Here is a 26,007-nt window from a genome sequence, read left to right on the forward strand (position 1 = left end):
TTCAAATTCTTAAAATAAGTTCAAAAATTAAAATTCGATTATTATTTTAAAAATCAACAATAAAAAGTAGGTGTATATATTTCATAAGTTTAAAAAATGGTACCGATTTATAATTTTTGAAAAATTCACATTCAAAATAATACTTTATTTATAAAAATTAGTAAGTTAAAGAATTTAAAAATAATAAATTTATGGAGATTTTTACAACTAGTATATATGGTAGCAATCTTTGATTTTTTATTATAATAAAATTTCTTAAGGTCGCTGATTACGATTCTGAAATCACATTTTAAAAATTCAAAATGGCGCATCCAGGCGGAATAGTTAAAAATCGAACGTACGTACATGGCGTATGAGTAACATTCTTATCTCGTCTGAGTTAAAGTGAAAGTACATAACGTCCATTGCCTAAACGTCACCGCCAGTTGCCAAAAAAATTGGATCGTGCGTACGTTCGGTTTTAACCTTTCTGTAATAAATGGCAGATCCAATATCTGTGGACTGTGTTTAACAAACAAACCTCTGTGCTTTCTGTAGGTTGGAGTTTAGAATAATTTATAAGGAACTTGCATTTAAAAATCTGACATTTTTTTTTTTAAATTTCATTAAGATAGCATCTTGAACTGCTCCTATTAAAGTCTAAACATAAAAATATCATTATATATAATTGAATTACAGCTTTAAAGAGAAAATGACCTCACTCGAGTGAAGTTGTTTTGTCAAAAGTCCACAGATATGAATCCGCCGTTTTGAATTTTTAAAATCTGATATCAGATTCGTAATCAGCGACTTTAAGTCACCACCGACTGTAAAGTTTTAAGTGAGTCTAATATATTTTAATCATTTTGGTCGCCATACTAGCTTATACCCGCGGGTTTCACTCCACGTTTTTATACAAATATGAAAAAGTAATTTAAAAATGTTATTTTTTATTTCTGTGTGCATTTTGTTATAGCTGATGAAGCCACCAAACATCCAGAGATACAAACTTTCACATTTATAATATTATTTAGTAGGCTTTGGTAATTTTTTGCAAAATTCCGTCTTCCAAATTATAAAATTTTAAGATTTTCATTAAGTTTGCTTAAATTACCAGCTAGCTCACGACTGGCGAAAAATTTCGTTCACTGTAACCATGGCCTCCAAAAATGAAACTTATTTGTTTAACTTAGTTTTTGCATTCGCTACTCACCCACTCACTTTGACTGCAAGTATGCTTACGTAGTGGCACTCGAGTCATACTAATAACTCAGCAAGTGCAGCTAACCAACTTACACAAATACAGACGTAACTATTTGAAGAATAAACAAACACATATGTATGTACATATGTATGTATGCAAGTATGCGTAAAGGCAAGCATAAACACTAACAAGTTCATGAACAAGTACGAGTACGTAGTGCACGTGATTTTCAAGTACAATTTGTGGCTAGCTTTGAAAAGGTTGCTCGTATAAGACATGGAAAAGAGATTGAAACTCGGACATGAATTAAATTGTAAATTATTATTAAAGTGCAGACAATAATAATATAATATTTAGTAATTAATTTATAGTAAAAATTTACAAAACTCTGTCATTTTATAATTTTTTCCCCCTGGAGAACCCTTTTTGTTATAAAAATTAAAATATCTTTGGAGAATGAACTGATCTAGAAACACAACGTACAAACTCATACTGTATGCCTTAAAATTAAGTCTGCTGTTAGGATTAGGATTTTCCTACAATGTGGTTCGAGCATCGACTGCTCCTAAATATAACTAGACGTTGAACTTTTCAGCTAGAAATGTATTTTGCCGTCTTTCGAGATCCAGTCGTTTACATTTTCCTAGGTTTTGGAAGAGGGTTGCAACTACACTAAATGCATTGGGTCTCTTATCAAAATAAAGGTAAGATATTAGTAAAAATAGGTAGGATTTGTAAAATATATTGAACGGCTTTGTACAGGTGTGGATTCACTGGAAGTGCTGTATTAAACGCAAGCTATCAGCCAACAAAAACGAAATGATGAGCACCGGCGCGGGTAATTGTCGTTTGCAGCGCATAAGGCCACTTGAAGAGACAAAAATATCTAAGACATAAAATATCTAAGAAAGCGTTCTTATTAAGTGAAAAGTCATTTTTGAAAATCAAAGTTATAACCAATTATTAGCATAAGGCTTTAGCACTTTAAAGATGAAAAATTCTTGACTCATCTCCGCCTTTTAAATTTCACCTCAGCATTTTGGGACGAGTTGCCTTCCTCTTCAAGCAATAGCGCCGCGGCTATTTATTACATTATTATAATTACCTAAATTTCCATTTAAATTAAGAACAAACGAAATTTTATTTTCACCATACATTGATGTAAGATGTATTTACTTATTTTTAAATATTTAAAAATTTTACTTAAGCAGGTATTGTTTGTAGGCATGTGTGCTTCACATGTACATATGTAAATGAAGAGCGGCAGCTGAGCTGTGCTTTTAACGCACACAATCTCACTTATTGAATCGTTTGATTGTGTAAGTATGTCGACAACTGCTCTATATATTATTAAATGTGCGATATGTCACGTCTTACATTGATTTCCCCGTGGAACTTATACGTCTATGTAAAATGACGTTAAATTAACACCATCAGCTCCGTCAGAACCGTAAAGGACCTCTTCCAGCTCTGTGATACCAAACGAGGTTTCAGGCTATTTTTGATCTGAGGCTAGAGTTCGCAATTTACCAGAAGAAAATTTTAAATAAATGTTTTATTGCTACGTTTAATATGTATGTGTGTATGCCTGAACCACACTTATAATGCTGTTGACGCTTCTGGGATGTGAAAATTTAATTATTTACTATTTTTATAGTTTACCTCGCTTACGAACAGCTTGTGTTGAATAAAGCAACAAAAAAAAAATACTAACAACATAAATTACTAATGACCCGTTCAGTTATAATTCACAGCAATGCTGCACATACACAACCACGCAAAGTCACAAATATGCACACATACATAGACACACTATAATAATGACCCCATTTTACTCACCTTCATGCGGGGACACGGCCAAACGAGTACGGTTTTATTAAAGTCTCGTGACAGCTGTTCAGCCAAGTGACAGTAGGCGACAAGTGGCGCATTACTTGACGTTGATGACTTTTTCATTTTGCCAGCAGTCTCCGTTAAAGCCGCTGTTGCATTATTAATCTGTGTTGCTGGTACAAATTGTTGCTGTGATTGACGTTGACTTTGCTGCTTTGCTTTTGCTGCTGGTGCTCCATTGACTGATGCTGTTTTCACACTCGACGACCTTTCTTCAACAGCAAAATTAATCCCGGCATTTAAGGTTTTCACCACAGTTGTATATTTCGGATGTTCGAGCAATTTAATGAAGCCACTTAGATCTTTATTTATGCGCGCGCGTGCGTGTGTGTGTGCGAGTGCAAATGTGGAAAAGAAATGCAGAGAAGAGAGTGGTTAAATACGATAAATATATGAGCTTAAAAATTATGCATTTAAATTTTATAGCACAAAGCCAAGTGGCATAAAAAGTGATGTGTAGAGATTGAGAAAATAAAATATTTATTTTACACTGAAAATAATGGCGGCAATGAAATCTGATACACAGCGCCGAGATTAAATTACACATTTAGTCGATTTTATGAACGAACTGATATGTACATATATACTGATGAAGACACACATACAAGTTTGCAGAATTGTCTGTCGTTAAACGCTTAAGAGTTTTTAGAATTTTTAGCTCGCAACGAAACCGCCGAGAGTAAAGTGTCTTTCGTCGTACAGAAGTAAATTTGTGTTAGCCTGTCCGCTTGCTTTCTTGTTATTTTTTCTATGGCAAGCAATCCTGTACTTCATGTTTTGTTACGCGCCTTTCCACAAAGTTTTCTGCATTAACATTTTTTTATGTCTTGATCTCTCTAATGTGCTAAGTATGCGCTCGTATATCCACAGAATTTACATACATAAGTATTATAGTATATGCACTTATTTTTCCGTATTTATCTTTTCTCTGCGGCTCACTTGGCTAACGAGTTGTCATGCTTTAGCAACCATGAAACCATTGTGTGACACCGCAATTTTTAGTCTGCGCGGGTTATGGCTTTTGGTTATTTAAATTATTTGTTTGTCACTCTGGACGTTTTGGCCCACGAGATTTATGGCATGAAGAAAAATGATTGTAATTTACCAAAATTTTCAGCGCGATATAAAACTGACCGACCAAAGAGAGTTGAAAACAAACGGATATGCCGCGTTTTCATCTAGAAAAGTGGTTAAAAATAGGTACAGGTTTCACCTAGGTGAAATTTTTTCGTTTTCTTTAAAGGGTTTCACAGGCTTTATTAGGATATGCATTTAAAATCTTTTTCACTCCTTAAATTAAAATGCCAAGATACGTTTTTTTAAAGATTTTTTCTCCATTGTATTACAACTACTCCTATCTAATTTCGCATTTATTTATGGTACAGATCCCTCTCTCGAAATTATTGGTAGGTGAAATGCAGCTTTAGGAACAGCAATCTGAATGCGTAAAGACTGGGGATCGGAAAAATTAATGTCGATCTCTTTAATTAAATTTTCTAGAAATATTTTGAGAATGCAGTTTTGTAGCCAATTTTATTTTAGTACAAACTTAAAGCTGCGGGGGCTTACGCGTGATTTTTGGCAACTAGTTTTTCTGAAGGTGTTGCTCATTTTCTTTATATAAAAACAAATCATCGGACAGACTTCGTATGTAAGAAAATGACTGACACTGTAAAAAATGGTTAAAAATTAACTGTAGGTCACAGCTACTTGAAGCTTTTACTTGGTTGTAATAAAATTGAGTGAGCTGTAAAGCTGAATTCTCAAAATCTTTCTCAAAAATCTAATTAAAAAGCTCGAAACTTTTACAAAAGTTTGTTAATTTTTTTCAATAACACACAAAGCTTGAAACTTTGATTTATTTGGTATTTTTTGAAGAATAAACCATATTTTTATAAAAAATAAATGTTATTTTTTTGGCCTTATAACAATTATATTCAACAATTTATATTGATCCCGAGGCCGTTTTTTATATGAAAATTTATTGTGGAAAAGCAACAATAATTTGAAAAATGGTAGAAGTGATAGCTATTTCGGAAATCACCACATTTCCTCATCAGACTTCTTTCAGTAGGATTCGAACCGACGATCACCACTGACTCAGCCAGTTGCCTACGCACTGTGCTAAGTTTGTCTTGTTAATTATCGTTTCCTTTTTTCCACTATTTTCATTTTTGTTATGCCAACACAATCAAGCGCAGCTATTCCGCTGCAATTCACTTGATCATGTGGTTGTTGGTTTTGTTGGTTTTTGTTAATATTTCTATTATTAGAATGTTTAACTTTTAGGTGTGCTCGTCCTTAAGTTATTTATTTTTATTATTTTTTTGGGCTTATAACAATTATATTCAACAATTTATATTGAGCTCGAGGCCGTTTTTTTATATGAAAATTTATTGTGGAAAAGCAACAATAATTTGAAAAAATGGTAGAAGTGATAGCGATTTCGGAGCTAACTAGGGGAGATTCATGGAGGATCATTACTATAGCGAATGCTAAAATTTCAGTCTTATTCCGATCGTATTGCAGGATTTTTTATTTTTTTGACGCGGTCCAATGTACATACATATGAATAAAACAGATTTCTACGCAAAAAATTGTCACTCATACGCAGTGGTGACTGTAGGAGTAGGTTCAGCGGGAATTTTGGAAAAAATACCCCAGCTAAGAAACCTCTTTTTAAATCATATGCAGAATTTCATTAAAGTGCTTAGCAAAACTTGAAACAAATAAAACTAGTATTAAACTTAAATTAATTTAAGGATGATAGATGGGAAGAGCAGCTATCTAATGTCGTGCTAATGATGAAGATGCTATTCATTAACATAACAATTAATCGGTAATTAGAAGAAAAAATGATATTGAATATAAGTATCTTAAAAAAATTTTAAGTATTCTCCAACAAAAATGCGGAAAACCCCCTTAACATTAGTATCCATTTAGGCATCTGCGAAGCAAAGTTTATGAAATTTATTTCCACATGAATTGTTGCAATAATGCTGATTGCAATAACTTATATGCACTTCTTCTCTATATGTGAATGTGAGAGCGCGCAAATATGCAATAATACTAGTTTTATGTGCCTTTCTTCGTTCATTTTTATGTGCGTTTGAAGAACATGATGATACTTTAAATAAGCAAACATTTGTCTTGCAGGCAAGAGATACTATGTAATAAAACGAGAATTTAAAAATAAAGCATTTGAAACTTTTGCAGCTTAACTTTATTTCTAAGTTTACTACAACGATTCTTAGCACAATTCTTTATTTTACGCTGCTTCATGCTATTCTTGAGCAATTTATGCACTTATTGTTTGTGAAATGTTGCAACATAAAGTTTTTGCTTAAACGCCAATGGCACGAGCTGTATATGTATGTATATCACATTTCCGCCCACATTCACTTTGATTTATTGATTTCAGTTATGATAGCTGGGGAAAGATGTAGTGTATTGAAATATTTCATAAGAGTAGATATACAGCAAAAAAGGGAATGGAAAAATGGCAATAGAATTTAAGCAGTTTATCATACTTTCAAATGGATGTACGTACAATTTAAAATGCATGTATATTTAAACAAATGAAAATGTGTATATTAAATAAGTATACATTTATTTATGAGAAACAGCGGTCTTCACGTAACCAAAATTATTTAACTGCCTTCTGTTGAAATATGCGTGGTTTTATTATTAAGTATTCCAACAAATTATCGGCGTGCTCACTACACTTTATTAAGTGAGATTTTCAAACATATTTTCGATTTATGAAACATACCTACTTTATTTTTATATAATTTGTTAAATGAATTTATACTCTTAAAAATAGATTCTATATCGTGCACTTTCTACCTTATCTTATCACTTTAACTGACTAACGTTTTTCAAATAGGTGGCAACCCGCTACAAAACTTTAACTGTTTGAAATTCGTTCTGTAATATTTAATCAATTTAATAACACTGGATCAAAAACTGTAAATTTGAGTTTGTTCTCCAGACGCCACTTTCCATTTTGTATGTAAAATCGCTCGCTGACCCCGAAAATCGGGTTAATTTTTTTTTGTATGGATACGTTTTCGAGGTATTTGCAATTTACCGTTATTCAGCTTAAAAAAAGAGTGGTTCCAATTAATCAGGTAAATCTTACGAACCAATTAAAAAATCGTAATACGAGGTACGGCAAATGATAGAAAATAAAGTTCTCCATAAACCGATTACTTTTCGATAGCCTTAATAGTTTCTGGGAAATTAATAATCATTCCAGATTTTTCGTTTTTTTTTTTTTGATGGAAAAATGCAAAAAAAATCAAACTTTAACAGAGAAAAAAATGAAAAAATAACAGTTTCTGTGTAAATAGTTTGCACTCGTATTAAAGCCTGTTCATTTAGAAAAAAACTAAGCTACCAATGAATAAAATCGATATATAAATAACAAAATAATGATTGGTCAAATGAAAATGCGCAAGAATTTTTTGGATGAAATATCAGCAGAAAAGTGTGTTACTCATACGCCACGCACACCTGAGTAGATAAAGTGTTTGCATCGAAAACTAGAGGTGTCAGAAATGATTAATTAATTTCTCAGAAACTATTAGGGCTATCGAAAAGTGATATATTTACATTTTATGGCGAACTTCATTTGCTTTCACTTCCCAAATCTCGTATTTCCATTATTCAATTGGTTCCTAAGATATACGTGATTAAGTGAGACCACTATTTTTTAAAGCTGAGTAACGGTAAATTGCAAATATCTCGAAAAGTTATCCATAGAAAAAAAAAATGATCTCGATTTTCGGAGTCATCGATGAATTCTACATGGGAATTGGATAGTGGTATCCATAGAACACTTTTGCTGTAAACCAGTGAAATTGAATTTTTTTTTTTCGAACCGGCGGTAACTTTCCTAAACCTCTTGAGTTTGTTACCATATTGCAATATTTAATTCATCTTACCAATTAATTCTTGATGAAATTCTAAAATAGGTGGAAACCTTCCACGAAAAATTTTCACGACTGTAAGCCTTCTTAACCCTCCTTATTTTGACAGCTACATCGCAATATTTTCTTCATCTTATCAAATTCAACTTCAACTGCAAGTTTTAAACAGGTGGCAACTCCTTAATTATCCTTAATTCTCCACAAATATTTTTCCATTATTTTAAGTTAGACCTTTAGAAATGCACCGGTGGAAACTGGTTTCGATTGCACGCATTAGTTTTCGAGTGATGAGCGTACAAGCATACAGACAGACAGACAAAAACTCTAAAAATTGTTGATTTGGTTCCGGTTGCTCTAATAAACACACCCGCTACAAATTTTTCTTTAATATCTATAATGTACACCGCCGCACTGGCCTTAATTAGCTTCTAGTTGGTGCCTGCAACCTATTTTTAAGTGATTAACTTCAGAAACTATTCAAAATAATCCTCTGAAGTAAATTGTTGGACGGTTGTCACAATACTTAACCCTCTTAAAAATCTAATCAAAAGCAGTCCTGCAATTCTACAAACAAACCAAATCTTACCCGTATAAACCAACTTCCATTAGCGAACCACCAACTGGCGTATACGTGACACACGTGTTATCTAATTTCCATAAAAATTTGTTATTAAATTCAATCGTGCACTCCCTAGATATATTCTACAGCAAAACAATTTCTGAAAAATTATTTTAAATTTTAATTTTATGCAGAAAATATATATCATACACCCACGTGTGACGATGGTGTGTTTGTGTGTGTTAAAAGCCACACTTGTGGAAATGCAAAACAGAAAGAGTTTCTTGAGAAAAACTTTTACCTACTGCTGTGCCATGCTGTGCTGGTCGTATCTGTCACATGTGCATTCAAGAATGGTCCACACGTCTACTGTGTGGCGGAGTTGTAGTTGTGCATGTGAAATAGTTTCTTGGCACCAAATGTTGTGCTGGTGTTGCGCATTGTCTAGCTAGTCTACATAGTAGGGTGATTGACTTAGGTTTCCCAAACAGATTAAACCGGGCTTTAGAACATTTTTAGGCGGTTTTCTGAAATCTGGATTTTTCGCATAGCCAGTAAAGCAAATTTTGACAACCTAATAAACCGGGTTTCGCCTAAGTTTATTTGTATGCTTGATTCTAAAGATTTTTATTTGTTGAAACAGAAACTTCATAGTCAATTTTGATTAAATTTACGTATATCTGAATACTGTAAAACTTTGCACTGCGATAAATTATATAAAAACAAGAAATCGAACGTAAATCTTTCATAGTTTTTTTGTAGTAGTAGCTTACTAAACTCTTTGTAAATTAGAGATGCCAGATCGAAGAAAAAAAAAACGATTTTTGAGCCGATTCGCATCGAAATAAAAATAATCTATACTGCAACATATCGTTAAAAAATAAATCGATCTCCCAAGATCAATTCATATATTTGGTCAAATAGCTTCTTTTACTTAATTTTTACAAAAAAATACAACACGGCAATCTAACCAAACTATTATTGTGCTTTTTAAATTAATGCATTTTTCATAATGGTTTAGTATCCAGACTTATTCAAAGGCTATCAAGTAACTAAAAATTCGTAAATATTTTGAAAAAATAAAATAAAAATAAAAATTACAAACATGTATGCCAATGTATGTACCTATGGTAAAAACGGTTCTTATTCACTTTCGCTTTCACGCTTAAATTTTTTTTTTTTTTTTTTGGTCACAAATGAGAAAAAAATGTATGTTTAAATTTTTTTGCAATACGGACGCTTTTTAGTTGTTTTTTATTTTGTCTAATTCTATGTTTACCCTTTCAGGAACAGATTTGCTACAAACTACATACGTACTAAAATTATTCTGAAACTACCATAAAGTTTTGAAATCCGACTTTTGAAGTTTTTATTGTAAATAGTATTAGCCATAATTTTGTATAGAGTTATTTCCAGGAGGCTTCCCTGAGGAGCTCTGTAGCCAGAGGAGAAGGAGAGCAAGGTCATTGAATTCTTTAGTCTTTGCTCTCTCAAGTTGGATGGGTTGAAGGTGTAAGCCCCAGCTCAGCTTTTTGTACCAGCCACCAATTCAAATTTCTTAAAAATTTTTTAGATTTTCTGAGGTAAATCGTACACCAATATGATTCTAGAATTTTTTGAATCGATTCACAGATCGAACAGGAACAAAAAATTTTACAAAAAATCGAATTGGATGGGCTCGATAAATCGATCTTCGATTTAATAGTTTTAAAGACTATGTAATGTCGCCAAGCTTAAACTGATGCGAGGTGGATAGTGCCGTCAGGGCATCTTATTCCAATTGGACTGAACAGTTTATTCTGCTACAATATCAAAGTATCGCGAAGCAAATCGAGCTGTTCTTCGCCGATAATGAAATTCAAGGGGTGGAGAGTTGCCGATAGATTCTTGATAAATGGCTTGTCTATAATGGACTATATTTGTATGGTCGATCTGGTTCAGCGAATGTTGATGAGATTTCAGTTCTACATGATCGAGTTTTTCCAAAGGCTTAACTGCAGTTATAACAGTCCAGGTTTTTCTTAATTTGAAAATGGGCAACCGGTATTTTTCAATAGCTCGAAAACCGGGTTTGGCAAAAAGGCGCATCATCGAACACCCCAATACATGCATAGTATATGTATGTGTGTATTATACAGCTGCGAGAATGCATTTGCTTTTGCGGTCGTTCTCTTTACTCTAAAAACATGTACAAGGTTCGCAAACGATATCAGCAAGAGAATGCGAATGAGCGGGAGTATAATATTTGGCGAATGGAATGCTCATTACCATTGGTGTAACGGAGTACCTCTTATTTTCTTTCCTATGCTCTCTGTTTCGCATTTTTACCTTCAAATAAACGAGTATTTGAGAGTATTACATGTCCAGCATAGCCTTTTTTTGCTGAAGTGCTGTTAATCAAGCGCAATAGCGGCATCGTGCTGTAGGTCTTTTGTGGGTAATAAATATTAAACTAATAATAAATAATAAAGAAATTTTTGACATTATGGCAAATATAAATGAGGCAAGTTTTTATTAATGTATATACGTATTTACAAGTTTCATTTTATTTTAAATATCTGTACTTAAATATACTTAACAGTCAACTGATGGAGGCTCTTTTGTTAATTACAATGCCATGGTTTCATGGTTTCACGGCTTTCAGCTTTTAACAACATTTTTTAGAATTTTTTTGTGTATGCAGTTTTGTAGTTCTCTCAATTTCAGAATAACAAAGCAGAAATTTTAAGTGGCAATGAGCTACCGTTGATTTTTGAGAATTTTTTTACTGACGCTCTTCGGCATTTTTTCCCATACAAAAAAACTACCAGGCACTCGTTATATGGAGAAAATGAGCAACATCATAGCCATTTAAAACTTGCACTTTATTGTACTGAAATTAAGTGAACTACAAAACTGCATACTCAAAATTCTAAAAAATTTAGTTTAAAAGCTGAAAATTTTGGTGAAAATTTGTCTAATTTTCCAAAATTTTGTAAAAACTTTGAAACACTAACTTATATGCTTTTTGATGCAGAATGAACTATTTTTTTATTAAAAATTAACGAAAAAATTTATTATGCAAAACATTGGAAACATTAACAAAAAAAAAACACTGTACGGAAACATATTCTGATGGGTGTATGTATGTTTTAAGTGATCCAAATGAATTCCATGTTAAGTTTTAGTTTAAATAAATATTTTGTTTTCATTTTGTTTTAATTTAAAGATATATGCACATATGTTTGTATGTATGTGCATAGGTTATGTCTATTTGACATAATTTTAAAATAAAGACCATTTACTATTATTAAATTTTCAAATTTTAATGTGGACTAAATTCACTTCAACAGTCTAGTAACAGCGAAATACAAATATATATATACATATGTATATTTAATTGTACATACGAGTATATTAAGGTTCTGTTATGCATACTTGGCAGTGTATGCAATGCTATACCATTTTTATGTAGAAATCAAAAACGAACAGACTTCTGTTTATGTAATGCAGTGCGTTGGGTAACCGCTTACACGCGAAGCTCATTTAACAGATTGCTTTTGTGACAACTCTCAAGCAATGCCAAGTATGCATAACAGAGCCTTTAGAGTATTCTCAAATACTCTACCTTCCGTTGCAAATGTTGAGAATATGAATATTCTATTAAGAGAGAATATTCACTCCACTCCATTCCAGTACTCTTCGATAACATTCTAATTCATGTTCGCTAACATAGAATGAAAGAGAGCGGCTATTCTAACATCAAGAGAATGTTTTGAAGCTGCAAACAAATGCATTCCTGCAGCAGTTTAGTGTGTATGTAGCTGTTGCAGTCCCACGTCCTATACGTTGTTAGATATGCGCTTGTATCTACATCTACATATCTAGGAGAAAGTAATGAAAATCCAATTTGTTGTGCGCAAATTGTCTTTACATTTCATGCATTTCAATTTTTTTGCAATTTATATAAAAAAGTGCGTACGAATTTATTAAGAATATACAATTTAGCATGATAATATTTTTTTTTAAGATTCATTTTTCTCTCCTTAAAATAACGAAGATAATACTAGCTGACTCGGCGAAACCCCTTACCGCCTCAGTATCAACCAATTTTGTGTAACTCGTTACTGCTATTCGGAACGGGGGCAAATTCAATAAATCAAAGATTGTACAAATCGTTTAAATCAAAAAAAAAATTTATTTTGGTTCCCAAAAGGTAACAAAAAATATAAAAAATATTCTACCTTAAGGCAGTTCTTAAGAAAAATTGCGAGAAATATTTTTCACTAAAGTACGTTGCCGTTGTTGTAAATTTTCTTGCAGAAGTATGTGTAAGTATATATGTATTTTTTTTCTTGAGAGCTGCCTACCGATTTAAGTAAAATTTGTAGCAGAAGACTTCTTTTCCATTTCTTTTCCATAATTTTATATGAATTTTTCGTTTTTCTTGAGAACTGAAGACAGCCTTTTAATTGGTTCATATTCAGGTGCTAAGAGATTATTGCGTTTTTCTTTAGATGAGCCTAAAATACTATTAAATATTCCGATATGCATATTTAAGTGAATGTGGTATTATAACGTGACTGTTACGGATTTACGCGAAAATTTATATCACACATGGCGATGTGACATTTTAAAAGTACCTTTTGCTCTGTATAAAATATTCCAGGTTGTGCTCATCTGCGGTAGATATTTATGTTAATAGTCGCGCACAGGTGTTCATATATACATATGTATATACATATGTGCATACATTAGAGTGGCTCACCTAAAAAATTTTCGGTCAAAAATGGATGAATGGTGTTTCGTTTTTAATATTTATAATGTTTTTCCAGCTAAATTTTTTTTGATATTTTTTTATAAAAACGTGGTAGAATTTTTTTGGTGTGCAGTTAACAAGCTTATTAATTCTAGTAAAACAAGTGCAAGTTTTTAGCGGCTAAAAACTCCTATTGATTTTTAATAATTATTTTGTTATTTTTTGCTGACAGCTTTTATGTTTTTTTTTTTTTATATTAATAGCGAAATTTAGGAAAACTGGCGTTGACTTCTTTTATTTTTTTTTTTGCAAACGGTCTGGCGCGTATTCTTCCATAAGAAATTCATACTTATAAGGAAAAAAGTGCAAAACGCTGTCAACAAACAAAAATTATTAAAAACCAATGTGATTTTTTAGCCGCTCAAAACTTGCACTTGATTTACTAGAATTTTATAAGCTTGTTAACTGCATACCCAAAAAATTTCTAAAAATTTTGGTTTAAAAGCTCAAAATTTTGATAAACACTTGTGAAATTTTTCTAAGTTCTGTATAAAGTTTGAAAGTGTGATTTATACAGTTTTTGTTAAATCATGAGCCATATTTTTATAAAAAAATAAAAAAAAAATTTAGGTTGAAAAATTTTTAAATATTAAAAACGAAACACCATTCATCGAAAGTGCCTTGTTCCCCCATAGGCTGTTCTCCACGTCCTAACTCACCTTGGGATGTAACATTCCCTTGTGGAATTTGTTCGTCACCTTTTAGGCAGTAGAACTCGGATATAGGGGAAGTATCCGTAACAAGATACGCAAATCAAGGTATTCCGCAAGGAGATGTCCTTTCCCCCTACTCATTTGAAATCCAACGCTGAATACTCGGCTGCTACAGTTGCAGGGCACCGGTTGTCAGGTCATTGTTTACGCTGATGATCTTGGCCCGACGGCAGATGGTAAGCACCTCCACTTGGACTATGCGACCTGGTCCAATGCGCTTTACGCGACTGAAGCCTTTTCACATGTGGACCTATTTATATGGTAAACTACAGGAATATTGTATTTCTTCTAGATTAAACGAGTTGATCAGGTGGAGTGATTTGAGATTCGAAAACTCTGGGAGGTATTTCAGCAGTCATCATTCGCCTAGACCATACAGCCCCTCCAGTGGGCGGGGAAATCATTTCCAAACAAGGATCCCCTCAAGGGGTACACTGATGGCTCCAATTTGGAACTGAAGATGGGAAGTGGTGTATGCTCGAAAGAACTTTCCCTTAGCCTCAGTTTTCGTCTGACAGATACCTGCAGCATTTTACCAGCTGAACTTACCGCAAGCAAGGGAGCTATGAGATGTCTGGAGAATAATTTTATTCAACGGGCAAATACAATATGATTAGCGGAACTCACGTGCAGGACAGCAAGATATATTTACATGGAATTTCTGGCTAAGATAGTACAAAGCCTTTGGTAAGACAGATAGCAAGATAGTTCGAAAAACATTTGTTATTCTAGCACAAAAAGCTCTCTCATTCACCACTCGTGGTGAAAATTTATTTTGAGAGAAAGCATTTGTATATCATTTAGCTCGCGTCGCTTCAACAGTGGCAATAGTCGAGTGAGCAGAGCACTGACGTATAAGAACAGAGAACCGGGTTTGAGTCCTGTAGCAGCGGATTTTTTTTTTTTCTTTTTCTAAATTAGAGTTTTTTCTTTTGATTTAGTTTTGTTTTAATTTTGGACAGTGTTTAAAAAAATATATATGTATGTATATATCTTTAATTTTATTAAATTATTTATTTATTTTAATTTTTGGGATCTTAATTTATTTTCTTCTCTCTTTTTGATTAATTTATTCTTTTTTAATAATTTAGATTTTTTTAATTATAAAAATTTTTTATTTTTTTTCAGTTTTAAGTATTATTTTCTTCTTTTTTGATTTAATCTTTATTTTATAATTTAATATTTAGATTTTATTGTAATTAAAAAAAATATTTCAATGTATTTTTGCTTTATTTATATTTTTTTAAATTAAATTTTTTTAAATTTAATTTAATTAAAAAAAAAGATTGCTAAAAGGCGAACAGCAGAACGCCCTAACCTAATTCCGCTGGAAAATGTGTATCGATTTTTATTTGTATGAAATGACATGCACCCTAATGTATGTAAATACGTATGTAAGTATGTATGTAATTCCTGTGCTACTACATTTTGACACATTTAAGCGCACTTGCATATGCCCGTACACACATAAGTGCATATAACCTGCATTGCTTTGCATTGCGCCTCGTCGACTCGTTTCACCAACTTGCAATACTGAGTTGCAAATATGTCGATAGTGATATGTATGTAGATAAATATGAACATAAAAGTAAGTATTGTCAAGGGACTTTTTATATTGTATGTACATATTTATATTTATTGCAGTGAAATCGATGCCTGCGTAGTATTTACTCACCATCGTCACGTATAAAATCGACGCTGACATTTTGTAGATTGACGTGAAAGAAATCCAGAAAATTGTGAAAACCCTGTTGCACTTGCAACACGTCCAGTATGCGGGACGGAATTAAAACGCCTACATGCTGGCGGCCTCGAGTGGCGTGTGCGGGTCTTGGCTGCGACTGCTGCTGATTTTGTTGCGGTTGCTGTTGTGGCACGTGCTGTGCATCCTGTTGCAATTGCTCTCTTGCTACTAGATGCAGCTCAGCAGCCTCTTTTAGTTGTTGCTGTTGTGTCAGTAGTTGTTTCTGATTGAACAGTTGTTGTTTTTCAACACCATTCGCCCGTTGTTGGCGCTGCTGCTGCCTCAGTTGCGCTTCACGTCGCTTTTGTTTGCTTTGGTTTCGGTTGTCTTTCGGTTGAGTCTTTCCATTTGCTGGGTTTTGTTGGTATTTTTGGTGTTGCTGTTGTTGTTGCTGCTTTGACACTTTGGTTGGAAACTTTTTAATTTTACTCGTTTGGCTGGATGAGTGAATGCCAGTAGTTGTTTTGGCAGACATGGCCGTTGAGTAAGTTGACGGTGTTGTTGTTTGTCTTGCTATTGTTGGCCGCAGTTTTGTGCCAACTTGCTCTGTTGGTCGCCGTGCAGTGACTTTTTGATGTTGTTGTTGCTGCACTTGTTGCTGTTGACTTTGCTGCTGATTGTCTGGCAACGTTTGCAGTTGTCCTTGCTGTTGCTTTTGTTTTGCGAGCAAATGTTGTTGTCGTTGTGGTCTGTCTTTCGCAGTTTCCGCAACATGTTGCCCAACTGTTGACAACTGCCCATCCTTTCCTCTTCGTATTTCTGCTGTTGATGCTGCTGTTGCTGCTACTGCCACTGCCAGCGTCAGTGGCTTCCCGATTTCCGTTGACTTCTCCACTTCCACTGTTGTTGTTCTATAAGCTTTATGGTTTATTTTGCTTTCTTTTTGCAGTTTTTGCACACCTTCTATTTTTGTGAAATCGTGCTCCAACGCCGTCGATCCCAATGGGCTTGTTGATGTTGCCGCCCCAGTCGTGCGTTGAGCTGTTGTCACTTGTCCTATCTGTTTTCCCACAGTTGTCTGGGTTGTTTCTTTGATTTTTGGCTTGTTTTCTGTAATATTTACCTTTGAAATTATAATTTGTTGTACTCGTACTTCGGATAGCTGTTCAGCCTTCACGCCAGCTTCTACCTTACAGTCGCTTGCACTATTATTTTTCTTGCTATTATTATTATTATTATTATTATTGTTGTCAACTATCACTGCTCTGACAGCACTTGCATTAATGGCTGTAGTTATTTGTTTCGTTTTTGTCGTTGCTGTTGTTGTTGCAGTTATTTTCGCACTCGTTGTTGTCAATTCACCAGCAGTAGCAGCATCCAATGCACCTCGTTTTACGTTGGCAACTCTCTGTGTGGTGGACTCCGAGCTCGCCAGTGTACAATGCACACCCAACAACTGTGGGGAATCGAGGAGGAGTAGGTAGAAGGCTGTCAGCAGCAGAAATAATTTACCAATTTGACAGATTGTTAACTTCATTTAGGCGACAACACCGACGATTGGCGCTTCAGTGTAGCTATGTATGTATGTACTTTTATGTGCGTTTATAATTTATAGTTATTGTTGTTTGCCTGCTTTATAATTGTAGCTTTTGTACTTTTTGTACTTTTGTGAAAATATTTGTAAAATATGTTGGCCAGCAGTGTGGCGTTTACGGAAGTTTTTGCCTTGGTGCATTGAAATTGCATTCACGTCATTGCAGTTAGGGTGGTTCTGCGTTTTGTGGAAAGCATTGGTGTGTTGTTATACGCGTCCATCACAGCTCTGCTTGCAATTCCCCACATTAAGTTACGTTGCTTTTTCTGCACTTGGCTGATGAATTAGAAAAGTTCTTGTTTGCCGCTTTGGGCTTTTTTTTGGCACTCTACGAAAGGATCAAGGCTCATCTTACAGTCGCCTACATTCTGTCGTATATTTTGATACAAGCCTGAAATGAAAAAAAATAAGAATTTTAATCATATCGCTAAAGTATTCATAAGATTTTTAGGGCATAGAAAATTGTTTTACAAGCATTTTTTCGGAATTAAAATTTTTGGTTAAGCGCTGGAATAGCTTATCTGTATAAGGGATTTCCATGCCAGAACCTGTTTGGGCACTGTTGAGAAAATCTCAGTTACAGAAGACTAGCCAGGCTCTAGAAGCGATTAGAGCTTTGTCTTGAGAATTTGTAATTTTTTTGAGGTTATTACAAATTTCATCCCTCGACAAAGTCATCCTAAGGATGAGTGACACCAGTGTACATATATGCAGAGGTTTTCTGAGTCCTAGAAATTTCCATGTTTTACCAAGGCATCCAAAATTTAGTTTTACAAAAAACTTTTTTATGCAACTTATAAATTAAGAATTGAACGGCTACATCCATATCATATCGGATAAACTAAAATATGATTACTTTGCACACTGGTGGTTTATATTGCTTTTCAACTCATCATGCTGTTTAAAAAATCCATCTACGAAGTCACTGATTTTAACTATTCAAATTATTGATATTTGTACGCTTGGAGTATGGTAATTGCCGCTGCTCATGCGAAAAATTTTCATAACAATCACAAACGCAACACTGCTGAAGCGTTCTACCCCACTCTTCTACACATTCCACCTTTTGAGTTTCATTCAACCTGCACTTTGATGCTCCTTTTGTATTCTCTACTTATATATTCGCTCCATTCTTGGGTTTTCTGTTTTAGAAAATTTTTAGACCCGAGCGCACTTGTGCACAAGGGTATTATAACTTTGTTCACATAACGGTTGTTTGTAACAGGCAAAACGAATCGAGATAGATATAGACAAATGTATACATAAATGATCAGGATGAAAAGAGAAATCGATTAAGCGGTGACTGTCTGTCCGTCCGTCCGTCCGTCCGTCCGTCTGTCCGTCCGTCTGTGCACACGATAACTCGAGTAAAAATTAAGATATCTTAACGAAACTTGGCACGTGCACTTCTTTCGGGCGTAGGACGTAGGGTATTGAAAATGGGCAAAATCGGACAATAACCACGCCTACCTCCCATATAACGGTAATTTTCAGAAATACGAAAACTGCGATATTTAAGTAACTACTGGAGATTATTCACTCAAAATTGATGTTTATAATAAGTTTTAGACGAAAAATAAGAATATTATAAATTTTTGAAAAATGGGCGTAGCCACGCCCACTTATGGTTACATGTGTATATCTTGGTAACCGCTGCACCAACTTCTTCCAAACTTGGCACAGTTGTTGGTCCTGGTACAGCATACCAACTGGCCGAAAATTTCTAAAATCGGACAATAACCACGCCCACATCCCATATAACGGTAATTTGGAGAAATACGAAATCTTCGCTAAATCAATAACTATTAAAGCTAATTTACTCAAAATTGATGCTTGCAACCATTCTTTACCAAGAAATACGTTCATGATAAAATTTTGGAAAATGGGCGTAGCACCGCCCACTTATGATCACATATATGTATATCGGTAACCGTTCTACCAATTTGTACCAAACTCGGTATGGTTATTGTGCTTGTCACATAAAAGCAAAACGTTCAAAATTATTGAAATCGGACTAAAATTACGGCTTTTCATATAACGGTAAATTTTAGAAATGCTCGAAACGTCAATTTCGAAATTTAAGGACGCTAATTTATTCAAAATTGATACACCCCGGCTTACCATGTAGCTGTAGCTTTCGGAAAGGTGAAAAGGCATATATGTAATACTTGCGCCGGGTATTTAATGTTCGGCCCCGCCCGAACTTAGACTTTCTTACTTGTTTTGTATGTTTTTCTTTTACTTGACTTGCTGTTTTTCTTGTAATTTTTGCAGTGACTCTTTTGTTTTTATTTCAGTGATTATGCATTCGCTTCGTTTGTTCGCTGTGGTTAGTTTGATGCGAATTTCCATAATTGCGGTCGGTGGTAACCAAGAGGAGCCAAGAGTCCATTGCCGCAAGCAATGGAAAGTGAAATGATAGAAGCATGAAAATTGTGAAAAATCAGCGCAAATAAAATTAAGAGTGAGTTAAAATAAATAGCAAAAGAAATGTATATTACATAAATGTATATGAGTGCGGCCACGTGAAGAGTGCCACAAAAACTTTGCCAAGTCGCGGATTTTTTAAATGTATTATATTGGGATGCCAATATTTTTTTAAGGTATAACAAAATTGTAGAAAAAATGTTCTTCTAAACAACAATGGATATCGGGATGAAATTTGACACCCTTGTAGATAAGTATTTACATTTCATCGCGCCTAACTGTTACAAATAATGGTTGATGGAAAAATTTTATTTCTTGACAAAATTTTTTGTATGTTTTACTGACTTCTTCTTCTTCTTATTTGGCGCTGTAACCGCCTAAGCGATTTTGGCCGAGTCCAAAACAGCACGCCAGTCATATCTCTTCTGTGCTAACTGACGCCAATTGAAAATGCCAAGTGAAGCCAAGTCCTTCTCCACCTGGTCTTTCCAATGCAGAGGAGGCCTTCCTCTTCCTCTGTTCCCAGCATCGCGGCCCGCGTTGAATATTTTCAGAGCAGGAGCGTTTCTGTCCATCCGAACGACATGGCCAAGCCAGCGGAGCCGCTGAATTTTAATTCGCTGCACTATGTCTATATCGTTGTAAAGCTCATAGAGCTCATCTTTAAATCGTCTGCGATATTCGCCATCACCAATGCGTAAAGGTCCGTAAATCTTTCGCAGAATCTTTCTCTCGAAAACTCCAAGAGCCGCCTCATCAGATGCTTTCATTGTCCATGCTTCCGCGCCATACACCAGCACAGGCATGATGAGTGACTTATAGAGTGTGATCTTTGTACGACGAGAGAGGACTTTACTTCTCAATTGCCTACTCAGCCCAAAGTAGCACTTGTTGGCAAGAGTGATTCTCCGTTGGATTTCAAGGCTGACATTATTATTGGTGTTAATGCTGGTTCCCAAATAAACGAAGTCGTCTACTTTTTCAAACTTGTAACTGTCAACAGTGACGTGGGTGCCAAGACGCGTATGCTCTGACTGTTTGTGTGCTGACAGGAGATACTTCGTTTTGTCCTCGTTCACCACCAGACCCATTCGCTTTGCTTCTCTATCCAATCCCGAGAAGGCAGAACAGACGTAGCCCTTGTTTTTACCGATAATATCGATGTCGTCGGCATACGCCAGCAATTGTACGCTCTTATAAAGTATTGCGCCTGAGCGGTTCAGTTCTGCGGCTCTTATTATCTTCTCCAACATAAGATTAAAGAAATCACACGAAAGGGGGTCCCCTTGTCTGAAACCTCGTTTGGTATCAAACGGCTCGGAGAGGTCCTTCCCTATTCTGACGGAGCTGGTGGTATTGCTCAACGTCATTTTACACAGCCGTATTAGTTTGGCGGGGATACCAAATTCAGACATCGCGGCATAAAGGCAACTTCTCTTCGTGCTGTCGAAAGCGGCTTTGAAATCGACAAATAGATGGTGTGTGTCGATCCTATTCTTGCGGGTCTTTTCCAAGATTTGGCGTATTGTGAATACCTGATCTATGGTGGATTTTCCAGGCCTAAAGCCATACTGATAAGGTCCAATCAGCTGTTTTACTAACGATACTATGAAAAGAGAAGTATGCGTTAACATGCGCCAATGTATTACTCGTATTAATCAGTAAAAAAAAAAATGGTTCGTGTCATTGCTTTTGTACATAGAAAATATCTGTGAAATTTTCCGTATAAACACAATGAATTTACGTGCAGCTGCCGCATCATCAAAGCAACATGCTGCTTAGTAACTCTACAGCGAAGTCGACTTTTTGAACGGGGGAAGAAAAAGTAAGAATATATAAAGAAACCAGTAATGAGCATACCTATATATGTAAAAAATTTTGTTTGGGTACTAAATAGTCAAACACTTAGAATCAGTGTTGCCGTTTAGTTACATATGTATCCAATTGGATACATTTTCGCCTTAAATTTTGAGGGATACGTCGTTTTTTTTCCTCAGTATAAACTTGGATACCTCTTCCCATAAGTATTCGCAAGTTAAAGGAAATTTTTTTCATTTGTGTACGAGCTATTATAACAATTTTAACAGTTGGCTGCTCATCCTCAAGAAATTTTCCTTTATTCTTGTCACTTTCTAAAATTAATTTTTTCGCTACATAAACGTGCATTTAATAACACCAAGTAGTTTGCAAATTTTAAAGAGTTTTACGACTTGAAAATTGTGGCAAAAAGCTGCAACTAACTTTAGAGTCGACTTAATTTTGGCTACAACTACGGGCCTTTGTTTCCCAAACCCGTGTCTAAGTATGAGAAAATACCGACTACATGTTAATAAGTTTGTTAAAGGGCCGAGTTTCTCTTCCATAGATGTACTGTGTAAAAATGTCCGTTCTTTTCGGTGGATACATTTGCATACAGTTTTCGATTTTTCATGGATACAATAAAGGCTAAGGCAGTGGCAATACTTCTTAAAATTTGGAGACGTCTATATGTTCAAGTAAAAAATAACTTAGGTATTTATGAGTTTGATAACTACCCAAGTAAACATACTTAAGAATTCGGAGTTTGCTAAATAGTCAAGTAAAAAATTCGTAGGTATTTTTGAGCTGTTATATACTAAAGTACAAAAAATTAAAGTATTCAGCAGGCACTAAATACTCTGGTCGAAAGGATCTAGGTACTTTGGAGATGCCAAATACTTTTGCATAATACTAAGGTACTTAGTCGATTGCTAAATACTTTCAAACCAAATACTTTTGATTTTGGAGAAGTTTAATAAATGAGCACCTTACCTTAGACTCACCTCAACTGACCTTTCTACAACTCATTGAACCTCACCTCAAATCTACTCACCACACACAAACTAACCACACCTCACCACATCTCAATTAAACTCACCACACTTCAATTTAGGAACTATTTCTGGACTTAACAGATTCCCGCTACTAAATTCAGACTTTTTCGGAATTTACGGAACAATTTCCGGATTCTGGGGACTCTTTCGTAATTCCCGGGACTATTTCGGGACTTTTGAGGCTATTTGGCAATTACCCGGACTATTTCATGATTTTCGGACCTTTTTCGTAATTTTCATTATATTTATCGATCTTTAAGTCGATTTTAATCGATTCTTCTGCAGATCTATTTTTCAATATATTTAGCGATATATGTATTATCGTTATTTTTATCAATATAATAGTCCCCTAGAATCTTTAAAATCTCGAAGAAGCTTCGAAAATCTCGAAATAGTTCAAAGAACTCAAAAAATTCTAGAAACCTTGAAAATCCCGTATGTACCTTAGTAAAAGAATTGTATGTGCATCATGGTTTTCCTCGATTTCGCTGTATTAAATAAGGGCAAAGTTTTTTGTGGTATGCAATTAGAATACCGCTTAGTTTATAAGTATTTTCCATATATTAGGTTGGTATTCGTGTATAATTTTAACTACCGTTTATATTTCTATAGACAGTTACTCGGCTTCTGATTTCTGCAGTGTCTTTTGCTAAGGTATATCCAGTATTTAGCAAAGAAAAAGTTTCTAAATACTTTTTCTCTCGTTATTTAGTGAATCCAAATTTCCAAAGTACTTCTGTACACGGTGTTTTGTTATTTGAAGTTAACTAAATAATTTTAGACTAAGTATTTGGCACTGTGAAAATTAGTAAATACTACCAGCATAATCGGTATTTAGTAAAATCGAAATTCTTAAGTAAATACTTTTGTATTTAGTACTTAATACTTGGTAAATACAATTTTGCCCATTACTAAAAGAAACAAATGATAGCGATACACATTAACACATATACAGTGCTATAAGTTATTTTTATCTACGAGGCTACCAAATTGAATACAGCTATTGTATTTTAGAAGAAAGCTGTCAATATCTTGCACGCGGTATGCACTAAAAATTTCTCCCTAATTTAAGACCCAAATTTTTATAGTATTTAAATATTACATTTTCAGTTATTTGTTTAGGCTACGGTGCGAAAGGATAGGACTGGAAGAGAGCTTTATTGGTGTAATTTGCTCTGAACGATTTTTATAGAAATTAGAAGCAAATAAACAAAAGCGTGTAATTTAAATTTTCCAGTTTCAGCAAACATTTTTAATTAAATAATTAATAGCTGCTCTTAAGCAAAGGTATAACCAGTTTATTGTGTCGTTACAACAACTATAACTTTAAAAACAGTATAAGTGCTGCTACCCTCCAGTATATACATACATATATATTTGATGAGGAAAAATGGAAAAACAGTTGTTGTGCTTAATTGAAAATAGGATGAATATGGGTTAGCTTTCTCATTACCTTTCTTCTGGCTTCGGTCGTATTTACTTAAGATGCTCTTAAATATTAAAATTTCCTAGTAACTCGAGCCCTAACTGCCACAAAGACGAAAGCGAAATTTTTTCAAAATTTTACTTTTGAATTTGAAGAATATTTCTACATCAAAAGGAAAGATTTACAAATGTTGATATGTATGTAGTACATTTTCAAAAATGGCGCTTTACTGTAATGTTCATATCTGCAAAACTACTTAAGTAAGACAATGTCATTAAGTTTTTGAACTTCTAATGAAATGCGAATGTGAAGCGAAGTGCAAAAACCACAATTTGAAGTGCATATAATGTAGCTTGTAAAAAGTGATGTTCTGCCAAAATCCACAATAAAATATTCTTTTTATTAACTTTAGTCCTGAAACTGCCACGCCCATTTCTAGGAAATTTTCGTCTTAAAGGAAAATCTTGCCAAACCAATATCTATACTGGACAGGTATTCTACCGGAATCCGCAATAAAATTAATTAGTTTTTGCAAAAACACAACTTTTAACACCGATATGTACTTATGAATATCAGGGTGGTCCAAAAAAAATGAAGTTGGAATTTTAATGCCGTCACCTTATAGGATTGTTCTATATATATTTTTAGATGGGAAATAAACAACTTTTCGTACAAATGGTATAGAATTCTTGAAAATCAATATTTTTCGATCCGAAAACTCTGGTTCTCTTCAGGAGACCTCCAATAATAGCAAACAATTGTTTTTTTAACATTGATATTAAAGATTTTTTATTCGTCCCCCAACTGCATTTTCTGGGGGTTTTGGCGGTTTTCGGCGGATCTATAGTTACTATACAAAAATGGTTAAATAAACAATTGGGTATTATTATTGGGAATCTCTGAAGAGAAGCATAGTTTCCCGATTGATTTTGAAGAATTCTATACCATTTCTACTAAATTGTATTTTTCCCTATATAAAATACATGGAAAACTTTAAGCGCTTTGAGTGGCCGGCCTGTAAATATTTTTTGATTTCGAAATGAAAAAATGGGGGTATATTTTTTCTGGTATAGAACAATCCGAGGGGGTGAGAGCATAAACATTCCGAATTTACTTTTTCACATGTATTTTTGGATCACCCTTATTAATGTACATAACGTGCTGGTCCAATAAAAGTTCACTACAACCTTAGGTCATCTAACTGGGCGTTTTAGAGGGTGTCTTGTTCCAGGTTCTCACTGAAGTGTAAAAGTCTTTGGCATATTATACATGCGATGTCGTGGACTAAATTTCTTCCGGGACGAGAATTAGCATATTCGAGCGTGCATCGTTTTGAATAAATCTTTCCAAAGTTTCCTTTTAGAAATTATTACCTTGTAGTGCTTATTGAAGGATAATTTTGTTAGCATTTTGTCAGTGAGCTTGATGACGGAATCCTCAAGTAATAGTATTAAACCATCAAACGCCCCTGAAGGTTTCTACTCGTTATGCTTACTAATTTGCTGAGCTCCGAAGCGCTGCAGCAAGCCTCATTGAAAATTAGTATGGCCCAATGTTTTCGTTGGGCAGATCGCTGTAGTAAATGGCCAAAACGTCCTTTCAACACAATCCTTTCCCAATTACCTGGCTTACAACAAAAAACAGAATAAACACAAAAACCGAATTTCCAAAGTGCCATCCAAAAAATGGCATGTGAAAACAAAAGTAATGACTATTTTTATTATTTAACGGCGCAGATATTTTTTAATGCCCAATATTCGTCATTAAGGATTTTGTCATTTAATACCTAGCGGAAATTCACCATAACTATTACGTAGTGGTAGCTTTTCCGTATTGATATGCACGTTGGCCCTCATATAGAGGCTTGATATTTAAATCGGTCCAAATAAATATAATGTAGGTAATAATTATGTATCTCAATTTAGCAGTTTTTAAAAATGTAAAAAA

The 26,007-nt window shown here is 34.3% G+C and overlaps 1 protein-coding gene across 1 annotated transcript in view; it reads right to left on the reverse strand.

The window, feature by feature from the left end:
- Positions 1 to 2,475: 2,475 nt before the first annotated feature.
- Positions 2,476 to 26,007, reverse strand: part of LOC118741823 (transcription factor SPT20 homolog) — an 81,391-nt gene continuing 57,859 nt past the window's right edge. The window contains exons 2-4 of the mRNA XM_036473800.1: positions 15,753 to 17,746; positions 3,023 to 3,378; positions 2,476 to 2,695 (exon numbers count right to left, since the gene is read on the reverse strand). Coding sequence (XP_036329693.1) covers positions 2,603 to 2,695; positions 3,023 to 3,378; positions 15,753 to 17,298 — 1,995 coding nt within the window. The 5' untranslated portion in view covers positions 17,299 to 17,746 and the 3' untranslated portion in view covers positions 2,476 to 2,602. The remainder of the gene's footprint in view (positions 2,696 to 3,022; positions 3,379 to 15,752; positions 17,747 to 26,007) is intronic.

The sequence above is a fragment of the Rhagoletis pomonella genome, unplaced genomic scaffold, assembly GCF_013731165.1.
Source record: "Rhagoletis pomonella isolate Grant_MI unplaced genomic scaffold, Rhpom_1.0 Rhpom_scaffold_00001, whole genome shotgun sequence".
Classification (NCBI taxonomy): Eukaryota; Metazoa; Arthropoda; class Insecta; order Diptera; family Tephritidae; genus Rhagoletis; species Rhagoletis pomonella.